The 16276-nt window shown below is 44.3% G+C and overlaps 1 protein-coding gene across 1 annotated transcript in view; it reads left to right on the top strand.

The window, feature by feature from the left end:
- Positions 1–16276, top strand: part of INO80B (INO80 complex subunit B) — a 44788-nt gene that overhangs the window by 25407 nt on the left and 3105 nt on the right. The window contains exons 2-4 of the mRNA XM_078679071.1: positions 3197–3392; positions 6589–6707; positions 10475–10647. Of these exons, the coding sequence (XP_078535197.1) occupies positions 3197–3392; positions 6589–6707; positions 10475–10647 (488 nt within the window). The remainder of the gene's footprint in view (positions 1–3196; positions 3393–6588; positions 6708–10474; positions 10648–16276) is intronic.

Here is a 16276-nt window from a genome sequence, read left to right as displayed (position 1 = left end):
TATAGGACGGTAATTACTCATAACCGTGGGGTCTGCCGTAGGTTTCTTCAGAATGGGCAAAACCTCTGCTCTTTTAAATGACCAAGGGACTAGGCCAGAGGAGAGAGAGTTGTTCAGCAGCGCCAAAGGGGGGGAAGGGCATGCTGTAAAGGCCTCACGGAGAATCAGGGGGGGGGGCAACAGTCCGTGGGGGATCCGGAGGTAACCTTTTTTAAAAGGGCAGGAAGCTCCGTCTCCGAGATTGGAGGAATCTGAGCCAGCTGCATAGTTGGAAGAGAGCAAGGAAGGATCAGGCCTAGGGGGGTGGGGCGGGGTCGAAGAAAGAATGCTGTTCTTGATATTGGCAATTTTCTCCACAAAAAAAAGATTTAAAGAATCGCAACGTGCACGAGAAGGAAGGAGTTTAATGGTAACCCTATCTGGGTTTGACAGTTCCTCCACAATGGAGAAAATATCCTTGGTTCTAGTGGAGGAGTCAGCAAATTCTTTGGAGAAGTAAGTGGTCTTAGCTTGCAGGACCGCTAATTTGTATTCCTTAAGCATGGTTGTAAATCGTATTTTCATGTCAGGGGCGTAGCCGTGTCGCCACCGGCGCTCAGCCGGTCTGAGGCCCAATTTCAGGGCTTTAAGGTCCTCCGTGAACCACCTTTGAGCATCATGCAGGCGCTTAGTTTTGATATGTCTAAGTGGAGCCACAGTGTCGCTTGCTGATTCTAACCAATGTGTAAGGGCGGAGGCTTGGGTATCAATGGATCCAAGATTGGGGGGGGTGGAAGATCTAAGTAATGTGACAAATTCACTGAGATCGGCCCTGTTCCAATTCCGGGCCGAAAGGTTGCCTTCCAGGACTCTGCTAGGGCAGGAAACAATCATGAGGGAAAAAGAAATCATATAATGGTCTGACCATAGACAAGGTGAGATTGAGAGAGCGGTTATGTCCAAGTTGGAGGTCCAAATCGGGTCTAAGGTGTGACCCTTAATGTGAGTTGCTGATTTTATATGAGAGAGGCAGTTCATGCTAGCAAGAAGGTCGGAAAATGTAGCAGAACAGGCGCTCTCTTTGACGTCAAAGGGCCAATAATTAAAATCACCTAAGATTAAAAGTTTAGAGTTATTAATAACAAGTTGGGAGATCATGTCTCCGAACATTGTAGGGAAATTGGGCATGGACTGAGGGGGACGGTAGACTAGGACACAGATGAGTGGGGTCACTGGAGAATCAAGCTTCAGCACGAGATGGTCGACCAAGGGAATATTGACTACAGTCAGGGCAGAGAATCTAATAGAATTCTTAACAATCGCTGCACCCCCACCTCCTGATTTTCCAGAAGGTCTGTTCGCTTGGATGATGTAATAACCAGTGGGGATTGCCGCAAGAATGTCAGGGGCAGACTCCTCATTGAGCCAGGTTTCCGTTAGTAGTAATATGTCCGGTTTCTCCGAATCTAGCAGGGCAAAGATTTCCAACTGGTGTTTTACCAGTGAGCGTGTATTAAGATAGATGACTTTAAGGTTGGAGTTTAGAGGCCTATTAATAGTGGGAGAACTGGAGGCTGACAGAGGGGGGGAGGCTGGGCCTCCGAGGGAGGGCCAGATTGGGAGTGGTTGGTCGAGCGAGCTCCAAGATCCTAGGCTATCATAGTCTGATTTGTACATCACACCAAGCTGTAGGGTCAAGCAAAGGTGTGGAGCTGCACATGACATGCAAGCAAAACCAAGGAGTGTTTAGAACCAAACTGCAGAGGCAGCTGCAGCCCAGCGACCCTATGTGCACCAAGCTACAAAGCCAGAACCCAAGACGTTCTATTCACTACTCTCTCCAGTTGGCCTTTGCAGTAACAAGGATTTCAGTAAAAGAGACCCCCCCCCCCTATTGTAGGCCATGAATAGGCCCTGTCAAAAGCCAGGCCATTCGGAATGGGGAAGATGAGGGGCAGCAGCAGAGGAAAGTGCAAATGCTGATGGGTGTGTTCTTTTTTGCCAGTCTTTAGATTCTTCTTGGCAACAGCCCGGAATACGTGTTCAACTTGCAGGAAGCCATTTTAGTAAACACTTACATTTTTGTGAATTTAATGGTGCAGCGCATACCTAAAACCATGCTTGATGACCACAGTCACACGTAGGATGCAACGGATTGGTACCAAAGTTCTCAGCCTCTTTGATGGTGCTTTTATGTTAAATAGCACCGTGGGACAGTGGAGAGCCTTGTGAGGTTCTACTCCTGTGGGTAATGGGACAAACGTTCTGACTCACGGTAAGCCTCACTTCTATTCACACTCAGACATGAGTAGGACTGGTCATTGCTGCATTCAGTTAGCGTTCTCCGGTCCCCCTGACAAAGTCTCATTTCAGAAAGAACCAGACGTTAAGCTGCTCCTCGTTTCAGGCATACCCAACACTGTCATAAACCGATTCCCTTGAGAAATTAACACAAACCCCTGCTGTCCTTGCTCTGACTCACGTGAAGAGCTTGGCCACCTCTGATGTAAGAAGCCTCTGTGAACTACCGCCTGCATATTTAACCACTAAAGACGGTTGCTATAATGCCCACTTCTTCCAGAGAAGTTATATTTAAAGAGCAAGCAAAGATTTTTCTTTAAGCATTCTTAATCCAGATTTTAAATGTCTGACCAGGTCACGGTGCTACGGTTATTTGTGCCAAGAGGGCTATCCTAGATATAGGTTTGCAGCATAAATATACTCAGTCAGTCAGGGTTTGTTAACCCCTTCAGTGCTAATGACAAGGGTAACTCGTCATGGAGTTTCCATTGATTTCAATGGAAAGTGGTTGTAAATCTTTCCAGGGCCTTAGCATCCAAGTGGTTAACCCAACCAGTCCTTCTGGAACCTCTTTTTCCATGGCATGCTGCATATTCTGTGATGACACTCCCTTTGATGAACTGAGCCCCCACATTGACCCTCATGGGAATGTTTAGGGTTGGTTGGCGACCATCTTGTGTTCACTGCTGCAGTCTCTTTCTGAAAAAGAAATTGATGACCCAGCTTGGAGCCTGAAGGTGAATAGATTTACGCTTCATGCTTTGTAAACACTGTTAAACACCAGTCTGTATCGAGACGCCGCACCTAGGGGTTGGGTGAACGGTCTGGTGTGTGTTGGTCAGAGTACATTCCATCCTCCTTACAGTGTCACTGTTAGTGTTTGGCCACTGAGACCTTTTCTGATTTTCTTTCGCAGTGGACGACGATGACCTGAGTGGCCACGGCTCCCACAGGAAGAAACACAGGAAGCATAAGAAACACAAGAAGAAGCATCACCCAGAGGAGCTCAGCCATGGCGTCTCCTCTGAAACCCTGGAGTCCGACTCTGGACCTGCAAAACCACAGCTCAAGCTCAAGATCAAACTGGGTGGACAGATCCTCGGCACCAAAAGGTACAGCTGAGATCTCTTGCTTCTGCTTCGACAGCAGGACTGAGATCTTAGGTGGTCTAATGTTATTGTGGCCTCACCACACAGAAGGAACACAAAACCCATGTCTACGCTGCTTCTTGAGATGACTGAAGTCTTTCTTTTGCTCTAATCTTCTCAGCCTCTTATCTCGTTTGATCTTTGTGAGATGGTTGCATGTAAAGAACTCTCTAATAGAATTATATTAATCACTAGCATCTCGATGGGAGGCCTTTGATCCAGCGCTCATGATCACCTGTAAATGTCAGCTTGTGCTGTGTTAGAGCCGACACGTATATTGGTCCAAGTTATGTTGCGCGTATGCTCAGTGGATGCCTTCATCTAGTTATTCCTGGTTTTGGCAGCCCTGCTTGTTATAGGGTGTGGCAGTGATGCACAGAGAATGCCCCTTGTAATCCTTATCAGGTGCCATTGTCACCTACAGCAGAACTATATCCCTTTGTGTCTGCTCCAAATCTCTTTGTTAAACATGGCACAGAAGTGGTGATTATATTTGTGTGAGATATAATAAATGTTGTGCATGGTTAGTGCAACTGTTCAAAATTCATTCCATCCGGTTTGGCTTCTGGTTGGCAGGTGGTTAGATACTGGTATCCTTGAAGGGAAATAAGCAGCAGTAGAGTAGAGAACATAGTCTGTGGATCTTACTCGATTGTGGTTAGCAACTCTGTAGAGTTGGACTCCTGTCCGACATTACTTTGTGCTTGTTCCCAGTTCTTGGTTGAAGGCATGTTTAGTTCTGTTTTAGGCGTTTTCTCAAGGGTAAACCGCCTGGGTGTGCTCAGAGAGCGAAACGGTTCATGGAAATGATACTGTTAAACATATGCCCACCTTGTTATTAGTACTTTTGTTTCAGTAAGTAGGTGGGTGGTTTGTTGGTTTGTGGTGGTTTATGGATGGCTCTTTATGGGAGTCCGGCTTCTATAGGCATCAAAAACCTTTGCTCCAAAACCCATGCATATCTGGCAGAGGACTTCATATCGAATACTTGTCTTCCACCAGTGGCCTGCCGAGTGCTGTTACAGTGGTTTTGTTGGGTTTTTCCCACGTTAAGAACCCTTCTTATTGGCTGATTGTGCATTTGTTTCAGTGTAGGCTTTTGGGGGAAGGCTAGTGTGTGCAGATCATGACGCAGTTTACCAGACATGCTGTGATGAGGAATAATGTCAGTTCCTTATTTTGTTTAAAGGACCGATATGTTCGTACACAGCATGAAAAGTTAGAAAATGTGAGCCATTGTTTGCACGGGGGCTACAGCATGGCTCATGTTATGAGGCTGTTCAATAGAGCCTTCAATCCAGGGCATATCCGCAGCAGAATCTGGTCGAAGCAGAGAATCTTTCTCATCTTCTGTGCTAAGCATGACCCAGGCTTTTTGTGTTGTTAGTTTGACTCCTCATCCTTGGTCAGGAAGACTCTGCAGCCATATTGTGCTTTGTTTGACAGCAGGGAAAGACTGAACCAAATTCAAGGCAGTTCCCATCAGTTCCGCTTGCTTTATGACTAAAATTCTATGCTGTTTCGTACGTGGTGAATGTCACGTTGGCCTTCATCAGGGTGATAGCAAAAAACTTTTGTTCATTATTGCTATGTGGGTTATATAAAGAGAAAAAAATATTCCAAGAAGCAAGAAACCTGAAATCAGTACAGCATCAAACATTGGAATAAATGTTGGAAGCAGATGTCCTCAAATGCAATGACAGTCAGTAGAGGATTTTGTACTAAGGTACCTCAAAGAAACAGCTTGCAGTTTATTATGTAACATGCCAGGAATCCTGGACAACCTTTTTCGGAGACGCGTTCAGGTCATGCACACAAGCTGGTCTCTCCAGTTTAGCAAAGTGAGCTTTTGAGAGGTTGTCTATTGCTGTTGAAAAAATAAAGCATACTATCTGTTTATTAAAATGAATACGTGCTACGGAGCCAGATAACCTCCCAGCAGTAATAATCTAAACTAATATAGATTGATGTTTCAAATTGTTTGCATTAATATTTCAGCTGTTCCCAAACAGTTTGAAAGGAGCAGTTATTAAGCCAATACATAATAAGGATAATCCACCGTTATTTGATCCGTTCACCAGGTTTCATGTGACCCTGCCTTGTGGTGGGGTGTCCCCTACTAGGTGAAGTTACTTTGTGAGATCAGAGAGAGCCTGTGAACTTCTACCCTACTGAGGCATGTGTTTGTTTTGCTTTCATTTCTCCATCCTTTTCAGATTGCACATTGTTTGATATTGAATAGCGATTCATAATGTTTGACGCGCACGTTTCACTGTCGTGGTCACTCTCCCCTGCACCGCCGTGGTCGCTCTCCTCTGGACTGTCACTATTTTACCTAGAGGTGTCCTCAGATCTGTAATAGAATGCCAGTTCTGCGCTGGTAAATTGACCTGTGTGTGTCTTGCTTTAATTTCTCCGTCCTTTTCAGATTGCACATTGTTTAGCCGTTGAACAGTGATTCATAAGGTTTATGATGCGCACGTTGTCGTGGTCGCTCTCCTCTGGACTGTTGTGGTCGCTCTCCTCCGGACTGTTGTGGTCGCTCTCCTCTGGACTGTTGTGGTCGCTCTCTTCTGCACTGACACTATTCTCCTAGAGGTGTCCTCTGATCTAGAATAGAATGCCAGTTTTGCGTTCATGAATTAGCCCAATATTTTAAATGTCGCAGTCATACGTCCAGGATTGGATCCCCTGCTCCATATGTACCCCCGCAGCTGGGATTAGTACCGCTCTTGATACCTCTACATTCAGAATTACACTTGAAGATTCTAGGATGAGACGCCATATTTCAGGTCCCGTCATAATCTGACTTGATACAGTGATGACCCTATATAATATCCCTGCTTGTTGTACCTTTCCCGGCATGACCCGGTGCTCTCCAGGCTTCAGGTTACCTTCTCGAGTGATGGCGTCTGGCATCCCGTGTCAGTTTTGTTTGATCTTTTTTGGTGAGTGCTGGTAGAATACCAAGTTGGGTCTACTCTACTGATCTAAACCAAAGTGTTGTGAGATTCAGCTGGGGTAGCAGAAAAGTGAATGAGATGGAGGTAACGCTGCTGTGGTTACTGCGTTTTTGCTTCCTTGTGCACAGGGAGCCACTAGGATGAGTCTTAAACTGATTTCAATCTACTATCACTAAACATGTTCTCTTTCTCTGCAGTGTCCCCACATTTACCGTTATCCCCGAGGCGAAGCAGTCCCCATCGCCCCTGATGGTCGTGGATGATGACGATGAACCCATGGAGGGTGTCCCTATCGAGCAGTACCGAGCCTGGCTAGGTGAGTACTACTTCTCTTCATCACTGCTATCTCGAACTCGCCCCTAAGACCTAAGAAAGCTCTGAACCCTAACACACATACTCGCATATATACTTACAATCCAAATTAGTCTCACCAAGTTACTAATCAGCAGTTCTTGTATTTTGAATGAAATGATCCGACAGACCATGCACACAACAGAGATCCAACTCCCCCTGAAATCTATCGCGCCATGACCGATTCCCATATGCTTTTCTTTGTCTCTTGCATTCTGCCCACACCAGAGTTTGCCCATTTAGTTTGCACTTGTAACACAGAAAGAGGAAGACTTAAGAAAGGGGAATGGGTTTTTACTGGTACGTTTATGCTTCAATTTGAGAGCGAAAACTGTTTACATGATGACAACTCGTTTACCTGGTACAAGCTCTAAAACATAAATGAACAGGGACGTATGAAATATCACACATTTTATATTGTCTTACAAATCCATCTTTACAAATGATAGTATATGGATATTCAATCGAGTGCAATCAAATCTCCGATTGGCGTTCTTTGTGTCTTCTAGTCTGGCAGTGTATGAAAGCGAATCATTATTTGTCCTCCCACCTACAGGAATAATAACGCTGGCTTTTCAGGGTGAACCACAAATGCCCTAAATTAAGCTGAGTTCAAACCACTGGTAGTCATGACACAGAGCAGGCAGGCTTAAATTAGCACAATGTGTAAAATATTTGTGCTGTACCAAACAATCCACAAAATGGCAAAAACCAATAACGAGAACCGGAGATATGAATTTTAAAGTTGTAAGTAAAAATAGCGACAAAATGCACTAAGCACCAATGATAGTCTACGGAATCCATAGACCAGCGTCTAGGCGCAATTTCACGCCGACCACAATGGAGTGCAGATCAGATACACCAAAAGGGTTAATCTCGATCAAAGATTTTATCTTCTGACTTAGTGGTTTTTTTATAATGGAAACCAAATCTGGTAGCCAGGTAAGCCTGAAGCTGTGCTGTCCCCTTGACCAGTAATCCTGGAAGTCAAAAAATTTTCCAGTCCCAGCTCTTCAGGCTTTCCTGAGCAACTCCTCTTGGTCACTTCTAAGGCACTCAGCCCCTCAGGGACAGCACTGGCCTCACTTCAGTGGAAGCAACAAGCAAGGTCCAGTACAGGTCCAGCTGGTACTGGTCAACTAGTTACTTCATGAAGAAGGCCTCTTGCAGTTTGTGTGCACCCTGCAGCCACACAGGATCAAGCTAACTGACCTTTGTAGTTTGTATTTGTTTTGGATACAAGAGGGAGCAGGTCCAGTCCTTCATGGCTCCTCTCAGGTCACAGACGGCAAGTCCAGGACTTCAAGTCCAGTCCTCTTGGGTCACAGACAGCAGGTGCAGGCCTTCCGGGCTCCGCTCCGGTCACAGACAGCAGGTCCTTCCGGGCTCTTCTCGGGTTACAGACAGCAGGTCCTTCATGGTGCCTCTCAGGTCACAGACAGCAGGTGCAGGCCTTCCGGACTCTTCTCTGGTCACAGACAGCAGGTCCTTCAAGGCTCCTCTCAGGTCACAGACGGCAGGTCCAGTCCTCTTGGGTCACAGATGGCAGGTCCAGTCCTTCGGGCTCCTCTCAGGTCACAGTCATCAGGTCCTTCAAGGCTCCTCTCAGGTCACAGATGGCAGGTCCAGTCCTCTTGAATCACAGATGGCAGGTCCAGTCCTTCGGGTCTAGTCCATCAATGCTCCTCTCGGGTCACAGACGGCAGGTGCAGTCCTTCCGGACTCTTCTCCGGTCACAGACAGCAGGTCCTTCATGGCTCCTCTCAGGTCACAGACGGCAGGTCCAGTCCCTCAGGGCTCCTCTCAGGTCACAGACGGGAGGACCAGGCCTTTTTTGACTTTCCACAGGTCCAGAAAGTGTTCTCCTGAGGGTTCCTTAGGGTGCTGCATTTATGGTTAGCACTAGCCAGTGGGTGGGGTTGACTCCTGGACACTCACCAACTATTAGGGAAAAAATTCCTGGGTACAATCCTACCCATTTTTTCACCAGTTCCAGTTTGCTCTACTGGAAACAACCCCCCCTTCTTCCTAAAATGCAACATGAGGGGAACATTTTCTCCCTTGTGCAGAGCTGTTGTGTCCATCCAGTGGTGAGGCCAATGAAATGAGCAGAGCCCTCCCCTCTCTACACTCCAAACAGCATCTGGGTTCAGAGCCAGCTGTGCTAATGTGGACCTTGGGGACACAGGCTTTCCCTTCTTGAGATCTCTGTGTACATTGACCTATGCATTAACCTGTTTTAGCTGCTTTCTGTCAAAAGTTACAGATTAAAGTTTATAGTCTGTATTCTAAAAGGGTGGCTGCTGGACCCTAGACAATGTCTGTAAAAGTAGTGCTTGGGATCTAGTCCCTGTAGGAACACGCCAACTTTATTTCTGCACATGTTCCACTTTTAAATGTCACTCTTACCTTGTGGGTGACAAGGTGTACTTAGGGTGACTTCATATTTAAAAGGAAGGCTTTCTGCTTGTCAAAAACAGGTTTTTGATCAGCGTGACTGCAGGTGTTTAGGCTTCTGCAGTCTTGGTACACATGATTGGCCTGAAGCCATGTTTTCCAGGATCACTCTGAATGACACAATAAGCGCGCAGTCTACATGCGTGTGCTCCCAGTCCGTGGGTACATTTACTATACCCTATATAAGGGACCTAAAGGCAAGAGAAATATGTCAATAGCCCTGTTTGAAAGGGGAGCACAGGCTCTTTACTCCTGTTAATAAGCACGGATAACAGTTCACTGAGTTCTAAGTTCAGCAAAAATAGGATCCAGAAAAAGGCGAATTTCCAACAGGCAGTATTTCCTCAAAAATATTTTATAGCTCAGTATTGAGGTTTTATGCCTACTGACCATATATTTGCCCCATGTACACACACAGGTAACATTTATTTTGAAACACACTTGCACTGTTGTATGATCTTGGGCCTGTGTAATTGAGCCACGCCACATGTCGTATCGTGGCTCATTGTGCCTAAGAATAGGTTGCCAATGACAAACAGACGCTTTATTATATGAATTTGTAGATTGTAAATATGCATTTGATTATTTACAGACATGTTATCAACGTATTACTGATCAATTGCTGTTCTACGTGTAATGATGATCATGCTTTTAAAGAGCATCCCTTACTTTAACTGTGATATGTTCTATGTACTATCCTGAGACCTGTTTTTATTGACCACGTAGGGAGGGGAGGTTATTTTGTAAAGAGGGAGGATGCGAGCGAAGTAAGGAGATTGAAAATGGGAAGGTATGAGGGGAACTTTAAGAGAATGAAACAGAAGAGGCAAAAGTAGTAAGATCGTAAAAAGGAATAGGAGAGACATGAGAGCATGAAAATATTGGTGAGACTAGAGAAGAAGTACGAAAGAGAGAGAAATGGAAGTTTATTAGGTGACAGAATGGCCATATATTGGAGGATAAAAGAAGGTTAGCAGTTTGAATTTGAGGTGCACAGGGGCTGATTATCTCAACCCTCAAAGCTGGCCAGAGGGTTCTTTGTAATAAATACATAAGTCTAGTTAAGTGAGCGTTTTTCTCTGTTCCTTATACAGTGTTCTCTCTGTGCACCCAGCAGCTTGAACGGAGAGATTTCCTGCTTGGTCAGTGCAAACCCTGTGTCACTTTAACCACATGGAGTATTTGGAGTTTGTTGTTTTGTTAGAGAGGTAACTCGTCTGCGTACAGCTTAGCTCTTGCTATAAATGTTAACTCGAGTCTTTTTGTGTTTCTCAGATGAAGACAGCAACCTTGACCCACTACCCTTGTCGGACATGGTGCCCGAGGGATTCGTGAAGCGAGAGGAAGATGAGGAGGAACGCTGGCTGGAGGCCTTGGAGAAGGGAGAGCTGGACGATAATGGGGAGCTGAAAAAAGAAGTGGACGAGTCTCTGCTCACTGCCAGACAGGTGAGGTTTTGCGATAACTAGTTTTGTATGGGGAGGTGAAGATGACCGCGGAAAGAGGACACTGGTCGTATTTACTGATGAACATCGGGTAACTTGAACGGGGTAAGATTTTACCAGCAGTGGCTGAATGAGCTGAGATTCTGCTGGGTGATACTTGGATCTAGCGATATTTCAGATTTTTTTTTTTTTTTTACATCTGTGATCCGTCAATTAAAATAACAAAATAGCACCTATGCGATAATGCTGCATCACGCATTTTTTCTTTTGGCGGATGGTACACAGCACCTGCAAAAAATGTTTTTACCCCAGCTTTTCAGAAGACCATGGCAAAGTTAATTGGTCTCAAACACCAAGTCTGTTGGCTTTGTTAATGCTTGTTTTAGTAGGGCAGTTACAACCCCTGTTTTCCAATTGGCAGACACTGATCCACAACAGAAGAAAATGTTGACCACCTTAGTAAGTCTCTGAATAATTGCTGGAGAGAAGGGTTGGGGATAGATACTGAGTAGATGTTACCTGGAGATCAGATTTGATTTTTGATAATAATATTCACATTTCTGCAGTATGAACTCATGAAAAAGATTGGGAGACGTTAGTAGAAGAAGTCTTCTAATATGATGGTAAGGGATGCTAAGAAGTCAAACGTTCTTATAAATATTCTGTAGTTTAGCTGTGAAAAAAAGCGAGTTATTCACAAAAGACTTGAGAAACCAATATTTTAGAAGGAAGACAGGGAAGCTTAACAAAAAACTTAAATGATTGGTTATAAAAAAAGATTTTTATCTCTGGTAAATAAGACAGGAGCACAAGTAAGTCAGTTAGCTTTAAGGAGACCATTTTCCTAAAGGTCCTAGCTGTGTTTTGTAGAGCATCATCCGCGTAATAAGACCTGTGCCTTTTCCACTTCTTCCACCTCATAACAAGGAGTTCTCATTTAATGAGTGTGTAAACCATTTAATGTGTGATCTGGTGGTTTTGATTCTTGAGGGGTAACAAGGGGTGCCTCACAGTCCATTGCCTTCTTTTACAGTAATTAAAATCTGTCAGTGCCTTGTCAGCGTTCGAAAGAGCTTTGTCTAAAATACTGAGAACAGTCCAGAAGGTTTGACATGTGCCGCTTACCATAGCTAGTCTTCAGTCTACGGTGCTCATCGACCTTATGCTGTGATCCGCTACAAAAAAAATGATGTCTTTATTATATACAAGATGTTTTTCTGACTTCCATACTTATGTACCTCATTTGTGTGACTACAACCAATATTTTTATTAAAAAAGATAATTGCAAAAAAATACACTGATTTGTCCTTGAAAAAAAAGAAATCTAGAGCCCCCTAAGCCATGGTCCAATTGGATTTGAAACATTGACCGCAGAGGTTTGTCAACTGTTTTCAAACCCAGGGTATTTTCAAGGAAAAATGCCTTGAAAAGGAAGTCCGATAGCATGTTAACAGTGAAATGTCGATCACGTTGTCCTTGGCAGCCCGCGTTGAAAGAATGTCTAGCATGCGGCCTCGGACATATACATGAGCCTTTAACCAGCTGATCTAGACCATATGATTCTACGTAGTAACAAAACCCTGTGCTGCAGGATCTGCTTGGCTGGCTACATGAAAGCTGAAGCCGCCTAGGACAGTAGACCTCGGCAGAGAGCAATATTGTCTGCCTTATGGGTTAGGTCATGTTTTCCAGTTCCCCATAACCTGGATTTGGTGGGTGAAATGTCAGCACAAAAGACACCCCAGACATAAAACTGAACAGTGAAATACGAGAACCGTCTGTGCCATACTCTTTACGAATATTTACAAATGCGTATCTGAGGTGCCCTCAACCAGACCCATTTGGTACCTAAAGGATCTCCGTGCGGAAGCCTGTGTCCTTTAGGAATAGCGATAGTTTGGCCAGCATTAGAGAGAGGCCTCATGGATCAGTGTCTCTGGACTGGAAACAAAAGGACTCTCCAGTAAGTGGAGGCAGTTTACATTGAGAAATGAAGATATTAAGGATTCTGGATTAATATCAATGACTTCAATAGATGCTGGTCGACTCCCCGAGCTGTGCAGTCTGAGGCAAATAAGGATGGGTTGGATCTGAGTCCTCTCTCCAAATATCTGATGGAACAAGTGAGTTTTCAACAGAAGAGACGAGTGTGGGTTATAGGCTTGCTGCTGTACAGTACGGCGTGCTGAGTACATGGCATTAAAACAGGGGTCTCCGACCTGTCCTGAGCTCTATTTCTCATCAGAGAGTATCGTTGTGAGGTACTGGAGGCCAGGTAACTCGCGCATTCTTACCAGGCACCCCCTCACCCGGCTTCAGTGACTTTAAACCTAATGTGCATCGAGCCAGATCCTATGATTTGAACAAAATACTGTGACGTGGGGGACTATGATAGGGCTGCCATGTGCGTCAGTGAGTGCATGGGCTGTTGGGATGTTTGAACATGAATGAATGAATGAATGGGATATGTGTATGGGTGACTGAGAACCTGTGTCACCTGTTCTTGTGGCACAGGACATACCTTTTGCCATATGTTGCAACGTCATTACATGTCCAACACAAACATAAAACCCTTTTTTTGTTCAATGGGAGAAATTTAAAGTGCAGAAAAATGCTCTACAAAAAAAGGTTCATAATAGGGAATTTTTATTTTTTATTTATTTATTTAAGCTTATAAAGCGCACAGCTACCCGCAGTGGGTTTCCCGGCGCTAAGGGACAGACTAAAGAAGAATTTGTATGCTGAGTATACTGAAAAGAAGCTCCAATTTACTGTCGGAAGAGCCAAGTTTTAAGTCCTTTACGGAAGCGAAAAAGATTGGTTTCTGCCTTCAGGGTCATGGGAAGAGCATTCCAGAGTTTAGGACCCAGATAGGCAAAAGAGCGGCCTCCCATTTTTGCTAGCCTAAATCTGGGGATGGAAAAATCACCGTTCCCTGAAGATCTCAGGACACGATTAGGTTTATAGGCCTGAATAAGGCCCTGGAGGTATTTAGGGGCAGAGCCTTGCTTAATTTTAAAAACATGGCAAAGGGCTTTGAATTTGATTCTCTCCGGAACTCTAAGCCAATGTAGGTCGAGAAGAGCTGGAGAGGCGGATATCCTCCTGAGGACGTTGCGAAGCAGCCGAGCAGCTGCGTTCTGAACAACCTGAAGTTTTTTTATGGTTGTCAGATCATCTCCGAGATATAGAACGTTGCCGTAGTCCAGGCGGGAAACAACCAACGCCTGGACTACCGTTCTCTGTGTAGAAGGGGGCAACACCCAGAGAATTTTTTTGAAGCCATCTCAAGGTGGCGAAACAGGTAGCGGCTACCTTTACAGCCTGCTGTCTCATCGTGAGTTTCTCATCAATGAGGAACCTGAGATTGCGAACTACAGTTACAGGCTGAGGGGTAGGTCCCATATCATTGGGCCAATGGTGGGGGCCCCAGAGATCCTTACCCCTGCCAAGTATCACAACCTCGGTCTTGTCACCGTTAAGTTTCAAGAAATTATTTTTCATCCACCTGGAGACACGAACCAGGCCTTCTCTCAAGACAGAGGTATCTGTGGAATATTTGTCTGCACTTGATGGAACATTTTTCTGCACTTTAAATTTCTCGTTTTTAGAGAAAACATGTATATTTTTCAGGTATAAGTATGGACAGCTTGTCTACCAGTCACTGGCAGCAAGATGCCTGCTGTGCGTAAATGCAACACTTTTGAATGGGAGAAAATTCAACTGAAGAGGTAGCTTGATGTTTATATGCATTATATAAAACTCATCATTTATATTCTCCTCAATGTCAAAGTGTCTTTACAAGCAACAGGCATTTTACTCGCAGTGGCCTGTAGACCTGCCTAGACACCATTTATAATGGGGAAATACAGTAATTTGTTTAAATGGGATGAATTTTAAGAGAAGAAACTGCTTCATAAAACATTAAGATATAATTGGCTTAATTTAAAGTAGAGAACATTATTAAGACGTAATGTTTCATAGAAACATTTGTCTTCATTTTAAATTTCTTCCATTTAAAAGAAAATGAACCGATTTTTCATTTATAAATGTGGCACTGTGTCTACCAGCCTCTGGGAGCAGGAGGCCTAGAGTTTGAATATGTTTTGAAAAGGGAAAACATTTTAATGAAGAGTTGTTTTAATCATTAACTGTCATATTGAATTGTCTCTCAGTTTAAAGCATTCAGAAACATAATTTTGCTCTCCTGCTCCAATATTGAGTTGAGAACAACTTTTATTTAGGAGTTAAATACCTCCGTGCTTCTGTTCTGTGACCCACCTGAGTCATAAATCAGAGTTGAGCACTGCTCTTTATAAGGCTCTGCTATCTGCAGTCTGATAATACTAAAACATATACATAACCTTTCTTAACTTTCAAAGAAAAGCGCAATACTTATTTATTGCACTTCTTAGTTAAAAATTAACTCCAGGCTGGAAGCTGCTCTGAAGGTTTCTCTGAGCTACTGGTAGCTTGCGATCGACTGGTTGGAGACTCCTGTATTAAAAGTTTCCGCTTTACTATAAAGTAGGTTAGTCTCTTCCATTGACTGTCCTTTGTAGGACAGCACAGCCCCCTGCAACCTTCCTTAATTGTTCTCATGGAACATGCATGAAATGGCATAAAGAAAGAAATGCATTTTCTGCATAAGTATCCCGAAGATGACGAAAACCGATTGGTAATAGCATGATGTGAAAAGAAAATTCCCCTTATTATAGGGCAAAAAAACTAAAGAATGATGAGAAATGCTGGCAGTAGCACAATTCAGAATTAAAAGCAAATTAAAATACAATAGATTGTTAGTCACAGCAATAACAGTCAGAATTTGCAGTAAATTGTTTCACAAGTTGTAGTGAAGGATTCTAATTTAGATTGTATCCGTGATTTGTTGAGCATTAGTAAGAGAAATTGTTGAATTCAGTCAGACCATGCTACCTCGTGGTTAGGGGACCTAAAAGTAGGTCTGATTTCACCATTAAAAATTGCAGCATTGACGCGGCTGGATATGGTAGACCCTAGTACGTTCATACACTTTCACCCTAAACACACGCTTTAAATTCACACAGTTCAACTACCTGCACACTACATATCTTGCACCCCACAGACGGAATGTAATGCTGCATTCTACCGATTTGGGATGCTCTGGGTTGCCTTTTTAACACACACTTTCTCCAAATGGTGTGGGCTGCCTGATGATAGCATGCTTCAGGTCACGGCAGATTTAGAGAGAAGCTTAAACAGAAACCAGCTGTGTACAGTGGAGATCTCCCTGCTTCGCTTTTACAGCAGACAACCTGAGAGGAAAGCTTGTAACTGGTTCCTGGACCTAGCTCCGGGAGTGGCTCCTTAGGACACTGTGTTTCATTGCAAATCCCTGGTTGGCCCACCACATAGTAGGTGGCAGGTGGAGGTCAAGAATTGGGCACTGGCAGAAGGAGCAGCCCTGCACACTGAGAATATAGAGCCTTCTGCACAAAACCCCTAGAGGAGCAGTGAGTGGAGGTAGTAGATAGCTTCTCAGTCCCCGAGCATTGACTGTCACTTGGGGGGGAATGCTGCCCTGTGAATGGAGACCCCTTGGCCCTGACCTCCTGCAGCGGGCGACGTTACCTGTTCCCCCTAGAACCAACTG

This window comes from Lissotriton helveticus, chromosome 2_2, assembly GCF_964261635.1.
Source record: "Lissotriton helveticus chromosome 2_2, aLisHel1.1, whole genome shotgun sequence".
Lineage (NCBI taxonomy): Eukaryota > Metazoa > Chordata > Amphibia > Caudata > Salamandridae > Lissotriton > Lissotriton helveticus.
The sequence above is the reverse complement of the archived record's forward strand: the minus strand, read 5'-3'. Positions and strand labels throughout refer to the sequence as shown.